The sequence below is a fragment of the Saccostrea cucullata genome, unplaced genomic scaffold (genome assembly GCF_032062105.1).
Source record: "Saccostrea cucullata isolate Sc308-1 unplaced genomic scaffold, CSIRO_AGI_Scuc_v1 ctg2089, whole genome shotgun sequence".
Taxonomy (NCBI): domain Eukaryota; kingdom Metazoa; phylum Mollusca; class Bivalvia; order Ostreida; family Ostreidae; genus Saccostrea; species Saccostrea cuccullata.
In genome coordinates this window covers 119429-133512 of record NW_026922317.1, presented here as the reverse complement: position 1 = coordinate 133512, position 14084 = coordinate 119429, and the positions used below count along the sequence as shown (strand labels likewise).

Sequence of the window (14084 nt, the reverse complement as noted above, 5' to 3'; positions counted from 1 at the left end):
TGTGCATTTACGATATTAATATTGTTTTTCTTCTTAAATTAAATAAAACAACAATAAACAAACAAAAACTTTTTACAATGTAAAATCGATGTTGTTCCCTAACTGATCAAAGAGGAACAACTCTGAAAATGTAGGAGATGTTTGTTTTCCTCCCTTTATTCACGGTTTGCCACAGAATCAGATACATTTACAGCAAGACCTGATAAATCCGAGAATTGAATACTATAGACCTCATATACACAATGTAAGTATAGAATTGAAAAGAATTGTTCACTAGTACTGAAATTATCTGCATTTATGAACATCCTATTGCAGCAAATCGTTTGACTTTCTGTCACTGTCAACAAATGAACAAAGTCGGTTCGCATTTCCTCGAATCAAAACAAAACGTAGCCTATAAGATTTTTAAAAACATCAATTTACGATTTTATATAAATTGATATAGATGAAGAGTAATGTTTGATATTTTGAAGTTAATGTGGACGAATACGGAAATTTCATTTTAACTTTAGAAGCAACGACCTTGAAAGAATGCGTACAATATCATGAGGGGTGTACATCTATGCAAATGTCGATGTATCCCCACGGCCACATACTGTCTCGTTTGAAATAATGACATGAAAGAAACTACAATTATTCCATTTATATCACAGGAGAGTTGAACATACACCATTTCATTTATAAATAAAATTAAAGAAATAAAATTAAAAATCAACATATTCAAGTTCAACATAACTTGAATTCGTATCCAGGTTTCATGTGATATGGAATGCATAACGTAATGGACCAGACACTAAAATCCTTTAGTAATTTTTCCCTGATACATATAAAAACAGTAGTTAATATTTATTCTGCATTCATGACTTTAAAAACTAATGCATACCTCCGGGATTCAAATGACGAAATGCTAGTATATTTGCACTGTGAACGACGTTTCGTCAAACGCTAATGGTCTGCGACGCAAAAAAAAAGAAGGGGTGGGGGTGGTAGGGGTATTAAAGAATTGCCTTAAAATCTACATTTAAATGCGCTTTACATATGAGAACTTTTAAATTTGTAAGTTTATATATTTTTGAAACAAAAGCAATATTCCAGTTTGATTCTTTTTAAATGTGTATTTGTAGATTCATGGCAAAGTGATCGACCCCCGTCTGAAAGACGCGCGGGAACGTGATTTATTGAGAAAGGGGGAGGGGGTAATTTTCCGTTATTAAATCAAAACTTGTCGTACAAAAATTATGCAAAAAATTATGAAAACTATTTTTACTACCAGCTACCTAAAGAAATTTTTTACCAAAATTAAACGACAGGTTTTTTCACAAAAAAATTTTGAATTTGAAAAATACACAATTTTCAAGGCTTAGATAATTCATAGTTTTTCAGTTTAAGGCCTTTAAAAATTGTTTTGATGATATGTATATCAAAAAGATGACTATGTTTTTTGTGTTAAATGGTTAAAGGAATAAGCCAACGAAATTTGACATTTATTTCTAACCTGGCTTTTTTTGAAAATCAAGGTTTAAGTAGTTCATTGATTAAAAATCTTCTCTCCTTGTAAACAAATAAAGGGGGGTAACTTTTGGAAGTTCCTGTCCAAAAACCACTCGAACGATTTTTTCCAAAATGTGCATACATGCAGTAGATATAGTCATGTACTAAATATACAAAATTAACGAAAATTAAACGACAGGAATTTTTTGGGGTAGGTGTGTTGTACATCCTTAAACGCAATAATCGTTCTAAAGATTCATTATATTTTTAATCACAATGAAATAGAGCTGTAGATTGAAATCAGACATCGCTTAGCCAAAGATAATAATTAATATTTTGGTTCAATTCTTCAAAGAAAAACAGTTTGGTACGGAAGCGTAAATGGCTCTACACTTGTTGTGTTATAACTCGATATATAATCTTACTTTTTTTTGTCTTTTTGACATATAATGTGTTATGACTATTTACTTTTACTTATATGTTGTGTTATATTTAAATATTTTTACATAATTTAAAGCGTGTTTTTTTCTGTTTGATAGTTTTTATTGCTAAAAATTAAATCGACTGAACAAAACATTGATTTGAAAAATAACGATATAAGAATGCAATGTAATCACATCCATATATTTATTTAGACATGTTGCAATAAAAATATATACTTATTACTTTTATCGATAAAAATATGTCAAAATGTTCTGAAAAAAAGTAATGTTGTCGAATTAATTTCGCGGGCGCGCCAAAACGTCACGTGAATAAGATGTCTGTGTAAGGCAATGTTGTGTCAGCAGCCGTTAATCTTTCCAAAACACGTAAGTACAGTTTGATTTAAGCATTTAAAGATTTCTAAGCAATAGTTTTACGTAGTTGTGCATTAGAGTATATAGTGAAATATACTCAACAGATTTATGCCCCCCTTCGAAGAAGGGAGGGCATATTGCTTTGCTGCTGTCTGTCGGTCTGTCGGTCCACTTAGTTTCCGTTCATTTTCTTCGCAACCATTGCACATACTGAAATGAAATTTGGTATACAGATATATCACATAAATATCTAGGTCAAGTTCTGTTTTGGGTACAATCGCACCATTTTTGAGAGTTATGTCCCTTGGACTTAGAAAAATTCCAATTATTTGCAGTTTCCATTCATTTTCTTTGCAACTGTTGCACATACTGAGATGAAATTTAGTATACAGATTTATCAGATGAATATCTAGGTCAAGTTCTGTTTTGGGTACGATCGCACCATTTTTGACAGAGTTATGCCCCTTGGACTTAGAAAAATTCCAATTATTTGCAGTTTCCATTTTCTTCACAACCATTGCACATGCTGAGATAAAAGTTAGTATACAGATTTATCAGATGAATATCTAGGTCAAATTCTGTTTTGGGTACGATTGCACCATTTTTGACAGAGTTATGCCCCTTGGACTTGGAAAAATTCCAATTTGGGATAGGGAGGCATAAGCTTTTTACAAACACCTCTTGTTTTTTTTAATTTCGAACTGTTTGGAGGGGGGTGAACGAATATGTATACTGGTGTCTCATTATAACGTGCTACAATGAAATTAAATGCCCACTAAACTATCGTTGGCCTAAGATTAAAGTGCCAAATTTTTTTCTGTTATATGCATTATAAGACCGGTTGAGCCACAGTCTCATCAAACTTTTCTGGTTAAAATTGTTTAGAGATATATACCTTTACCTATGGAGAGAACAATCATGGGCATACATGCCTGTGTTTCAATCAAATTCAAAGATTTGAATAAATTATATTGAAAGCAGCTTAGCTAGAAATAGAATGCAATTTACATAAATGTACTTTAATTTTGTTCTAAATGAGTTTCACTTAGTATCATTTATGTTATCACTGCACAGAATGCATGCAAATAAATCATTCAAACCTTTTAATCATTGTGACAGATCTGCAGTACCCTGGGCCTGGATGTAAAGGAAAATCTCAAGAAAATCTCTTTTATACGAAACTGGTTCTGTATTGCCTTTATCATACCCCCCTTCCACTGTTTTACCCATGCGTGTCTGTTCGTCTTTGTGTCTGTCGGTAACAAATTTTTGGTGGCAGTTTTCTCCGCAACTACTCATCGCAGATGCTGTAAATTTTTGCACACTGTTGAGGCATGCCATATGGTGGGGATCTTTTTTGTTCAATTCTGAGGTCAACTTCCTGTTTATCAGTGTGTCTGTCCATATACATAACAAACTTTTGTCACAGTTTTCTCTGCAACTGTTCATTGCAAGTAATTGAAATTTTAGCACATACTTTTTAAAGGCATACAATATGGTTGAATTTATTTTTGATCACATCGGATATCATCTTCCAATTAATCCAGGCATCTGCCTGTAATTGAACATGTGTAGACATGTATCAACTAGATCGTGTATGTACATATTGACAATAAGAGCGGTCCGGGTATTACTAGTAAGTTCACTAGTCTGAACATTTATTGGTGCAATTTCATAACATCTCTAGCCCTTGTGTCAAAAGTTTAGGATTCTAGGTGGGATTCTGTTCATCATGTTGTGAAAATGTGTACTGTAAAACAAGTCTTATCTAAACGTTGTGTATTCCGAAATGTATTATATCAAATGCTGTGTATATCTGTTGTTTAAGGGCCTTAAATTGGTTTATACACTCTCATCCGAAGGACGGGGCACTTTATATGATGTTAACTTCCTAAGTCACTTTCAGATGTTCCAGTAGATTAAAATGTCTATCAATTGTTGTCATATCAATGTTGAGGGGAACAAAAATTGTGAATTTCATGGTCCCCGCCCCCCTGGGGCCTGAGGGGTGGGGCCAAAACCAATTAAATTATTGCAATCTTTAAAAATTTTCTTCTTTACACCTGGACATCAAACAGGCAAACTGTTGGCATGAATGTAATGAGCATTGAGTTCTCTACCAAAATTGTGAAATTCATGGCCCCAGGGTCAGCGGTTCTAGTACTAGGGCGGGTCTCTATAGATTATACAGTGAAAATGCATTATTTCTTTGAACATCTTCTCTGCCCCTGGGTATTAAATAAACTAACTAAGCACATAGTTATGATGAGGAAGAGTGCCTCTTCCAGACTTGTGAATTATATGGCCCCAGCGTCAGTGGTTCCTTTGGAGTGAGGTGCACAACTGGGTATAAAGTGGAAGTGCATTTTCTCTTTGTTACTCTGATCTACCTCTGGGTATTAAGTAAATAGAGTAAGCATGCTAACTTTATAATTATGATAAGCAGTGGTGCCTCTTTCAAAATTGTGAATTGTGAATTTCATGGCCTCTGGTTTAAAACACGAACCAAATTTAATCGTTTGAAAGTTGTTACACAATACTCAGGTGACCTATAAGGCCTGTGGGCCTCTTGTCTAAAAAATGATTGGAAGGATTGGTCTGCATAAAAATTTGTACACTTATTATTCACCATCCGAAGGAGTGTACCTGGCTTTCACCCTGATTTATTGCAAAACATTAAAGTTGGTTCTGGATTTATTTTTCTCAACTACACAAAAAACAGATTTAAAACTAAATACTTATGTTAACATCTGCACTAAGCATGCTGGACTGAATAATTTTGTCACTTTAACTAGCAGCATTAACTATATTAATATATCTAGGATAAAATTTGGAAGTTTTCTTTTTCTCTCTCTTTTTTTTTTTGACACCTGCACCAAGTGTGTTGGACTGTATCATTTTGCAAATTGAATTGGCAGCATCATAAATTTATAGGCTAAAACTTGGAAGGTTTCAATTTCAGGCCCAGGTAGACTAAAATCAATGGTTACAAGAAATATGTTGCTGTGGAAATAGTAATTAAAACAATATGTACTAAGAAACATGCAATTAGCAAGCAATACTTTGAGAAGACAGTGAAAAAAAATCAAGACCATAGTTTCGATGTGCAATATTAATATAGACTTTTTTCAGTGGTTGGCACCATAGTTTTCTGGTTATTCATCTAAATTTTTTTTAGACCAGCCAGGTACAGATCTGTAGGTACACCCCCCCCCCCTGAAAAAATAAGATTAAATCTATTTTGGTTCAACATATCTTTTTTTTTTGAAACTTTGGTTACCAATACTAACTTTTTATATTTCAGGAAAACACAAGCCATTAAGAGTACCAATTGGATGGCTAAATTACAGCTACAGTTAAAGACGGTATATTCAGGTTAAAAATACTGTGAAAAAGCAAACAGGGACAACAACAATTGTACTACCCCGCCATGCCGGATACGAAGAAACAAAAACAAGTCTTGAAGAAGAATATTTCCCAGGAGGGAAAAGTTGATGAGGAAAGTTGGTATGCATGGAAACTCAATTGGGAACTTTTAAAGGGAATATAATATATATATATATATATATATGGCTATTTCTCATGATAAAGAATTTGTTAAATTTACATAGCTGGAAATCCTTGATTGGAAATAACTTATATAGCTATATTCATAAATCTGCAACATCTTTTTTGGACATTAAAATTTGGATGTGTTTCTCAGCTCATGCAGAATTATGACTTATTGACTGATACGCATTCTACCGATTCTGATGATTCAGTCTTCCTGCCTAGACTGAAATTTACAAGATCAAAGAGAAAAAAAACAACAGGTATGACTTGAATTGATTTCATTCTCATTTTTAATAGATTACCCGGACCAAAATAAAATTATTGTTTGTTTGGAATTGCCTCCCGCCTCATTAAAATGCCCACACCTGAAAAATGTTTATTGACCAAAAGTCGAAAGATTTTTTTTTTTGATTAATCAATTTGTTTGCTTGTTTATTTCGCATGCCCCTCACAAAACACTCAAATGTAGTGTCAGATCTATGCAAAATTAAGTTTCTTTGTTGATGGTAGATACTTTTTATTTTAAAGTCAGAAAATGAATTTACTGTTTACTGAGATTTTTATTTAAAAATTTAAAATTAATCTTCAATGTTGAAAAAAAAATTCCTTCCCTCCTGTGTCTGACACCCTTCAGGTGGCAATTGCAAACATTTTTTTTTAAGGCTGGCCCTGCAATAAACAGTGTTCCAGCTAAGGGTTAACCTCTGCAGTGCCCCCCCCCCCCCCCCTTTCCTGGTTATCCTCTGTCCTTGGATAACGTACTCTTGATCTGCTTATAATAATATACTAGTGTGATTTAAATCAGATTACCTAATTAAAGGACACTTGGAAATTTTCACACCTAGCTGCACTGCATGGCTTCAAAAAACGCACATTACTTTAGTCCAACTGAAAGTTTGAAACACATATGTAATACTTAAAGAAATTCTGAGCAAGCACAGTGAATTGAATTTATAGTGACCAGAAAACATATATTAAAGTCCTGGCATTCCTTTTTATATTTATATCTAAAAATATATATATTTTTTAAATGATGATTGGGCTGATATTTGATACAAAAGACAGTATTCAGAAAAAGAACCTGAAAAATATTGATTAAAGCACAAAATTTTACAGCTTAAATTATACCCACACAAACAAAGTTTTTCGGGGGGTTATATTGGAATCAGCTTGTCCGTCCCCGTCTGAAGATGAGATTAAATTGTTTATTACTTTTTAAAGTATTATCTTTTATTTGTTGTGTTTTAATCTGCTTGAAATTTATTTTGTATAATTGTCATTACTTTTTAGCAAATACATATGTACATGTATATTATTTTTTAGATAGTGACAATGTGATGAGTTATACCTACTGTCATTCTGGGGCGGGACCCAGTACCCTCCTTTCTTCAACTAGCCATACCCCATGTTCACTGTCAACAGCTACACCAACAACAACTGCTGCAATAGCCGTTTGCAATCCACTGATTGGTATGCTTATAGGAAAATCTTGAATTTTTTAAAATCTGACATATCTGAAGTTTAAACAATAAGATTTAGTGAACAAGACCACATGCTGTGTTATGAATTGAAATTAATTATCTAAATACTTTTTATTCTTTATTTCAGACAACGCATCAGGCAGTCAAAACAAGAATATTTCTACATCTCAGCAGCCTGGTCAGCAGTGGCTTCCAGCTGGAACCCCAACAGTATGTTCTGTTTTAAGCTCACCTGAGCTGAAAGCTTAAGTAAGCTTTTCTGATCACCCAATGTCCATAGTCCGTCTGTCCATCCATCCGTCTGTAAACTTTTGACATTTTCAACTCAATTCTTCTCAAGAACCACTGGGACAATTTCAACCAAACTTGATGCAAAGCATTCTTGGGTAAAAGGGAGTTTAAATTTTAACAAGAGGCCCAAGGGCCTTGAATCGCTCTTCTGATAAATTATACAATCTATCCTAAGACCCTTGAAGATGCATCAACTGACAAAGTTTGATGATTCTTAGCCAGTTAGGACTGAAGATATTTAACTGTAACTATAAAATACTATAAGTAGGTCATGACGTCATGGGCGCGTCCATTTACCCAAGAAGGAACAAAACTGCCTGAAATGCTAATCTAGATGATTGAGGTCATATGCGAAAAGAAAACAAAGACAAGTTAATAGAATTCAAGAAAATTTAAAACGGGTAGGTACAAATACTTGTACTCGTATCTAAACGTAATATCGTTTTCTCTAGTTAATTGTGTATGATTGTTTTTTTTAGTGTTCCTTTTGGATAAATGGACCGCCCGTGACGTCACGTCATGGCGTCGTGGACAACGGTTGCACTCCTTGTGTTATTATTATAGGTATTACGTATCTTTTTTATTTACCGAAAATTTCCGCAAAATTGATAGGTACGCGAACTCCTGTGATGAAAATGAATTTATTTATTTAGTCTTCTTCTTCTTTTCGAGAATAGTCCGCCGAAATATGGCTGAAAAATTGCCGACTCGGCGTTAAACAATATACAATCAATCAATCAATCTTCTTTTCGTTCGCCTAATCACACTTGAGTCCCTGTCTTCTCTACAAATCTGGTGGTCTTCTGTAGGGCTTCCACTGGTCCATAAAGCTTCTCTTGTAGCGTTTTTGGTGTTGGCCATGTGTTGTTTCTCAGTGCCTGGTGTATTCTGCAGTGTTGTAGGAGGTGTTCTGTATTCTGCTCAGCTTCTCCACGTGGACACATCGGTGATGGTATGACTTTCATGACTCTATGCAGATGTTGGTTGAGTCTGTTGTGTCCTGTCCTAAGTCTGAAGATGATCGTCTGCTCAGGTCTAGCCAGTTGGTGATAGCTGTCTTGTTGTTGAGGGGTTCTGTATAGAGATGTGATGATGGTTTTCATCTCTGAGAAGCCTACTTGGTTTTCATATTGCTGTTGTTTGGCTCCTTCCTTTTCTAGCAGATCAGCATTTTCGTTTCCCTTGATTCCGCAGTGAGATGGTATCCATTGTAATGCTGTTTGAAGGCTTTCGATGTTGTGTAGATCTTGTTCAAGTTCGGGGAGTTTACCGTTGTTAATGGCTTGCAATACAGATAGGGCATCTGTCAGGAATACTACACTTATTGTTTTGTTGGCCTTGTCTCTGATGGAGCGTACTGCATGGGTGATGGCTTCTTCTTCGGCTTTGTAGTTGGAACAATGAAGGCCTGTTGGTATTGCCTCTGACTGTTTTTCTCCGTTTGGGTATTCGATGTAGATACCCGCTCCTCCTTCTGTTGTTGCATTTTTGGCTGATCCGTTTGTATAAACTCTAATCAAAGATGTTGAGGGGTACTGTTCTTCTATCATACTGATTGTGAACGTTTTTTTTTTTGACCAAATCTGATTGTTCGTTTTTAGCAGTGATTTGTGGGACTGAGGTGTGTATGTTGACATTTCCAGTTTTCTCTGCACAGGGGCTAGCTGTAAGTGTGATCTCTATTGGTTTAACTAGTTTGGCAGAACGTCCTGATGTTTTCGCTGTAGTGCCCGAGTCTCAAAGGCAAAACTAGATCTTTTGAGTCTACCAGAGGATAGTTGTTTCATTCTCTGGCTCATTGGATGATCCTGAAGGCATTGATACTTGGTGGCCTGTATCATAGCTTTACATTCTCTTCTCTTATTTAATGGTGGTATGTTGGTAATTTCTTCCATGCTTGCAATTGGTGTTGATTTTATGCCTCCTGTGATGATACTTAATTCCTGGTTCTGGACTTTGTCTAGTGTCTGTAGGTGACTCTTGGATGCTGTTAACCATGCACTAGATCCGTACTCAAGAGGTGGTCTTACGTTATCTTGGTAGACAATACTGTTTCATTTGCGCCCCAGCTTGTTCCTGCCAGTTTTCTCATGACGTTAAGTTTTCTCCTAGCTTTAGCTTCTGCTGACATTATGTGCTGTTTCCATGTCATTCTTTTATCAAAAGTTATCCCAAGGTATGTTTGCTGTTCTTCCATTTTGATTTGAGTATTGTCCATGGTAAGAGTGATGTTTTGAGTTTTAGGCGATAGTGTGAAGAGAGTTCCTGTTGTTTTTTCTCTGTTGATGGTAACACACCATTCTCTTGCCCATGTCTGTAAACTTCCTTCCTGTGCTTCCAGGATCAGGACTTTTGTTCAGAAGCTAAGGGCGACGTAACCCCGACAAAAACCTAGAGTGTTGAAGTCGGCGATGATGGGCTATACAGCACACTCTAACGGACCACATCATCACGCACAAACAGCCACTATGACACTATTTATTTAGTTAAATAGTTTTATTTAGTTGTTAGTATTCCTGTATTATAAAATTTGATTGACCCTGCTACAGCTAGAGTATAATAAAGCTTCGGGGAGCAGTTAAATTATTTTATCAAGTTTGCATCAATCATGTTTAAATGTTAATGCATCAATCATGTTATGAAGTTTGCATTTATCATGTTATAAAGTTTGCATTTATCATGTTATAAAGTTTGCTTTATCATGTTATAAAGTTTGCATTTATTAAGTTATAAAGTTAGCAATTTATCGTAATGCTGTAAAAGTGATTACCGGGTATTTAAATCGGGGTTACTAATTCAGCCACTTGCTTTACTGCAGAAGTCTGAATTAGTTTATTAATATTGTGAGAGTATGTTTAGGGGAATTTGACATACAGAAAAACTTTCCATTTTTCCCACAATAAACACTTCTACAGTATTTGTTTATTTATATGTAATTCAAAAGTATTTTATTGCTTCTGTTTTCACTAACCTCTCAGAAGAGACATACATGGCAAAGTAGTAAATTAAATTGAATAAGAGATATAGCGCAATCAGCTGTTCCTTCCTTCAAGGGTTTGTAAACCAATTAACTGATTTTATACTTCTTAAATGAAAAATAAGTTATAATAATGTATATAAAAATGATGAATCTTATCTGCACACAAAAAATTTAAAACTATATGTGTTCAAGAGCCAACAAATGCACACAATGATTATATCACAAAGATAAAAAAATCTCATTGCATAAAAAAATCTATTAGACTCTTCATCGATCAATCTATTTCTAGAAAAAGAATCACTGATATTAGTTAACAAAAAAAAACTTACTTTAAATGTCTGCTTCTTATAATATATTTCAGATACTTGAACGCTTGAATCAGGTGCATATAACTTCGTCTCACGAAACCAAGAGGTTTTGGGGAATACTCAACAGAGAAAATCATTCAAGGCATTGCAGAAGGAAAAGACGGAAAGCTGAATGGTGACAATTTAGATCTCTACGTTACCACTAACGATGTCCGGATGGACAGTAGGAACCAAGATTACCACTTCTTTGCAACTGATTTAACTTTTGATAGAGTTAATATTCGAGATCTTGATGACAATTAAGTTTATTATACAATTTCATAGTTTATTATACAATATCAAATTAGTTTGAAGTTGCATTTTCTCAAATTCATTAAATAAGTTAGGCTAGTTACTTAAACTATTTAAGGCGATTCCTTTGCCCAGTTCTCAAGAGACAGATGACTGCTTGATCAGAGAGAAGTTCTACCAGTTAGCTCCTTACACTAAACTACTAGTAATTAATTTCTAATTTGACATGCAATTTTCTGTTATCAAAATTCTCCTTGACCAGAGCTTGATAACTATACCCTAGGGAGAGGTAGATTTTCTCTCATAAAAATAACATTTTTTATGGATTGCTGTAAAGTATATAATGAATTTTTTTTTCTTAATTTAACGTTTTAAATAGGGATATTGCACTAGTCTTACATTTTTTGGGATTGTGTAATTCAATAGTAAAGATCGTTTGTTAGGTTAAAGTTGACAACAGAGAAACAGGACGAGCACAATATACCCCCGAGATCTTTTGACCCAGGGGATTTATATAAACAAGAGGCCCAAGGGCCTTAACGGTCACCTGAGTACAACAATTAAAGTATCCACAATCGAATAAATTAAGCTTTCTTGCCCAAAAGCAGGAAAAATAAAATGAGTTGATTTAACAAAAAAAGTAGCATAGTATCTAACCTGTCCTCCATTTATTACTATCATCATGAAACTATTTATATATATATTTTTTAATCCTACATTCTGACCCCTCATCATCAAAACAATGAAAACTACCTTTTGTGTTATAATACAATAGATGTTCTTGCATGATTTTCTGTACTTATACTTTCAAATACATAATTTACACTGATCAAAGTCGAATATATATATATATATATATATATATATATATATATATATATATATATATATATATATATACATTAGTAGAGTACAAATAAAACCCTTGGCAGGACAAGAACACTTTTATTAATGGTCAAGGTGTTCAAAATTCTGGTAAGAACACATTTGCTTATTATAACTTTAACTTGTTTGCCTCTAGTGTGGCTACAATGTCATGGGTTCTCTCAAAAGAAAAAACTTATGGAAGTACCAAACAATTTAAGTAGATCTCCATTCCATTGACTTCAAGATAATGAAGTTTATCAGCATACCCGGTATGTAATTGTATCACAGGACAGCAAATTTAATGATATTACAAGTTATTTCATTTTTCTTTTAGAGTTATTACAGGTCATCTGCAGGTCATGAATGCATTTTTATAATAAAATAGACAAAAAAACCCAAAGTATTTATACATGTACGTGTATCTACTTTATTGAAGAAATACAGACAAGTTTGTAACAATATTTTGATGTTTCATTCACTTCGTCACATAATGAGTCAATTTTGTAATATTATAGTGACATGGTAGTAAAAATATTATACATGTAAATGATTTTCATGTCATATTTCTGATTTCAACACATTATCCATTGTGTAATCTTTACAATAAGTAACAAGTGATTTTAAAAACCAAAACTTCAGTATTCTGACTTAACACTAAACGGCCAGATAAAATTAATATTTAGATTCTCATTCTAATTTGCTAAAAAAAATTTGGGCGAGTGGGCAGATTTTATTTCTTAACTAGAAAACTGACCAGTCAGCAAGGGCCCCGCCATGGGGGTAGAATTAAGGATGCAGCTTAGGGAATGTTTAAGAATTATATGAAGAATAAGTAACAGCAACTGTATTCTAAAAATTTCAAGATATTAATTCCTGAATATCGAAAAAACCTGTAAATAATATCCTTGAAATTACATTAGGCAGTAAAGAACAACTTAAAATTGAATGTATATTTAAACAATAACGAAGCTTGTGTTATATAAATTGCCAGCCTTTAATGAATGTAAATATCATGAAGGCTTGACCTTAACTTCAAAACAAACAGCAGTTGCAGACAAAGGTTTTCATTAATCTTAAAGTGACAGATTAAGAAAAGCCTAAAAAAATTTCTGCAGCAGGCTTAGATAATTAATCCCAAGGGATTAATTGCACTTCTCTCTCATCCTTTTCTTCTTAAGTTACAATAAGAACTTTTTTTCAGTATTAATGATAGAATGGGGTTTTTATCCAACTACCTTAAAAAATTAATAATATTCTTGAATTAACATAATGGGGAAAAAAGTAAAAATAAAAAATGTATCTTCTTTAATCTATTTCTTGTTTTTAGAATTCAATGAAATCATCTCATTGTGTTGGGAATTTTAACAAAAATAAAGTATAAACATTTACATTTAAATCCACATTTCAGATTGTTCATAGCATTCCAAATTGACTTAACTTCAAAACAAACTTCATTTGCAGACAGAAGTGGTTATTAATCTCAATTTGACAGATAAAGATAATGCTTTGGATTTTCTTCAGGAGGAAAGCTAATTAATCCCAAGGGCCTCATAGCAGCATTCAGTTTACAATGGGAACATTTTCAGCAGTTATCTCTCTTTGCCAATGCATTCTTATATAAAGTTAAGGAATCTACCCCACCACCCCAGCTCCAAACCATGGGACATAGAGAAACAAACTTAGCATCAAAATATGTCTTTCTGCCTACTGAACTATCATACCAAATTTGATCTTAATTGGGCAACCATAAAAAAAGTTATTAGGAAAAAACAGAAAATTTGTGGACGGAAGAATGACAGACGGACAGACGGACAGACAGAGTGATTACTATAGGGCACCCGCAAATCCTTGCAGGGCCCTAATAATTGTTAAATTATATCAACAAAATATGGACTTTTAATTTGTATCCTTTCTTTTTGTTATGTTATTGCCAATATGAATAGATTTTATCTTGTGATATTCTTTATTTTATTTTAATAAGATTCTTGTTTTAAACAATAAAATATTTATTGTTAATTAAATTATC

At 33.6% G+C, this 14084-nt stretch overlaps 1 protein-coding gene and 1 long non-coding RNA gene across 2 annotated transcripts; one reads left to right on the top strand and one right to left on the bottom strand.

Annotated features, from left to right (window-relative positions):
* Window positions 1-5995: 5995 nt before the first annotated feature.
* Window positions 5996-7532, top strand: LOC134261590 (uncharacterized). Its single transcript, XR_009990846.1, has 3 exons — window positions 5996-6100; window positions 7164-7310; window positions 7449-7532. It is a non-coding gene; the product is annotated as an uncharacterized LOC134261590 (long non-coding RNA).
* An 841-nt stretch (window positions 7533-8373) lies between these two features.
* LOC134261595 (ribonuclease H1-like) lies at window positions 8374-9162 on the bottom strand. The gene has a single exon (XM_062744019.1). It carries the CDS (start codon window positions 9160-9162, stop codon window positions 8374-8376), a length of 789 nt encoding a protein of 262 aa, XP_062600003.1.
* Between the last annotated feature and the right edge of the window lie 4922 nt (window positions 9163-14084).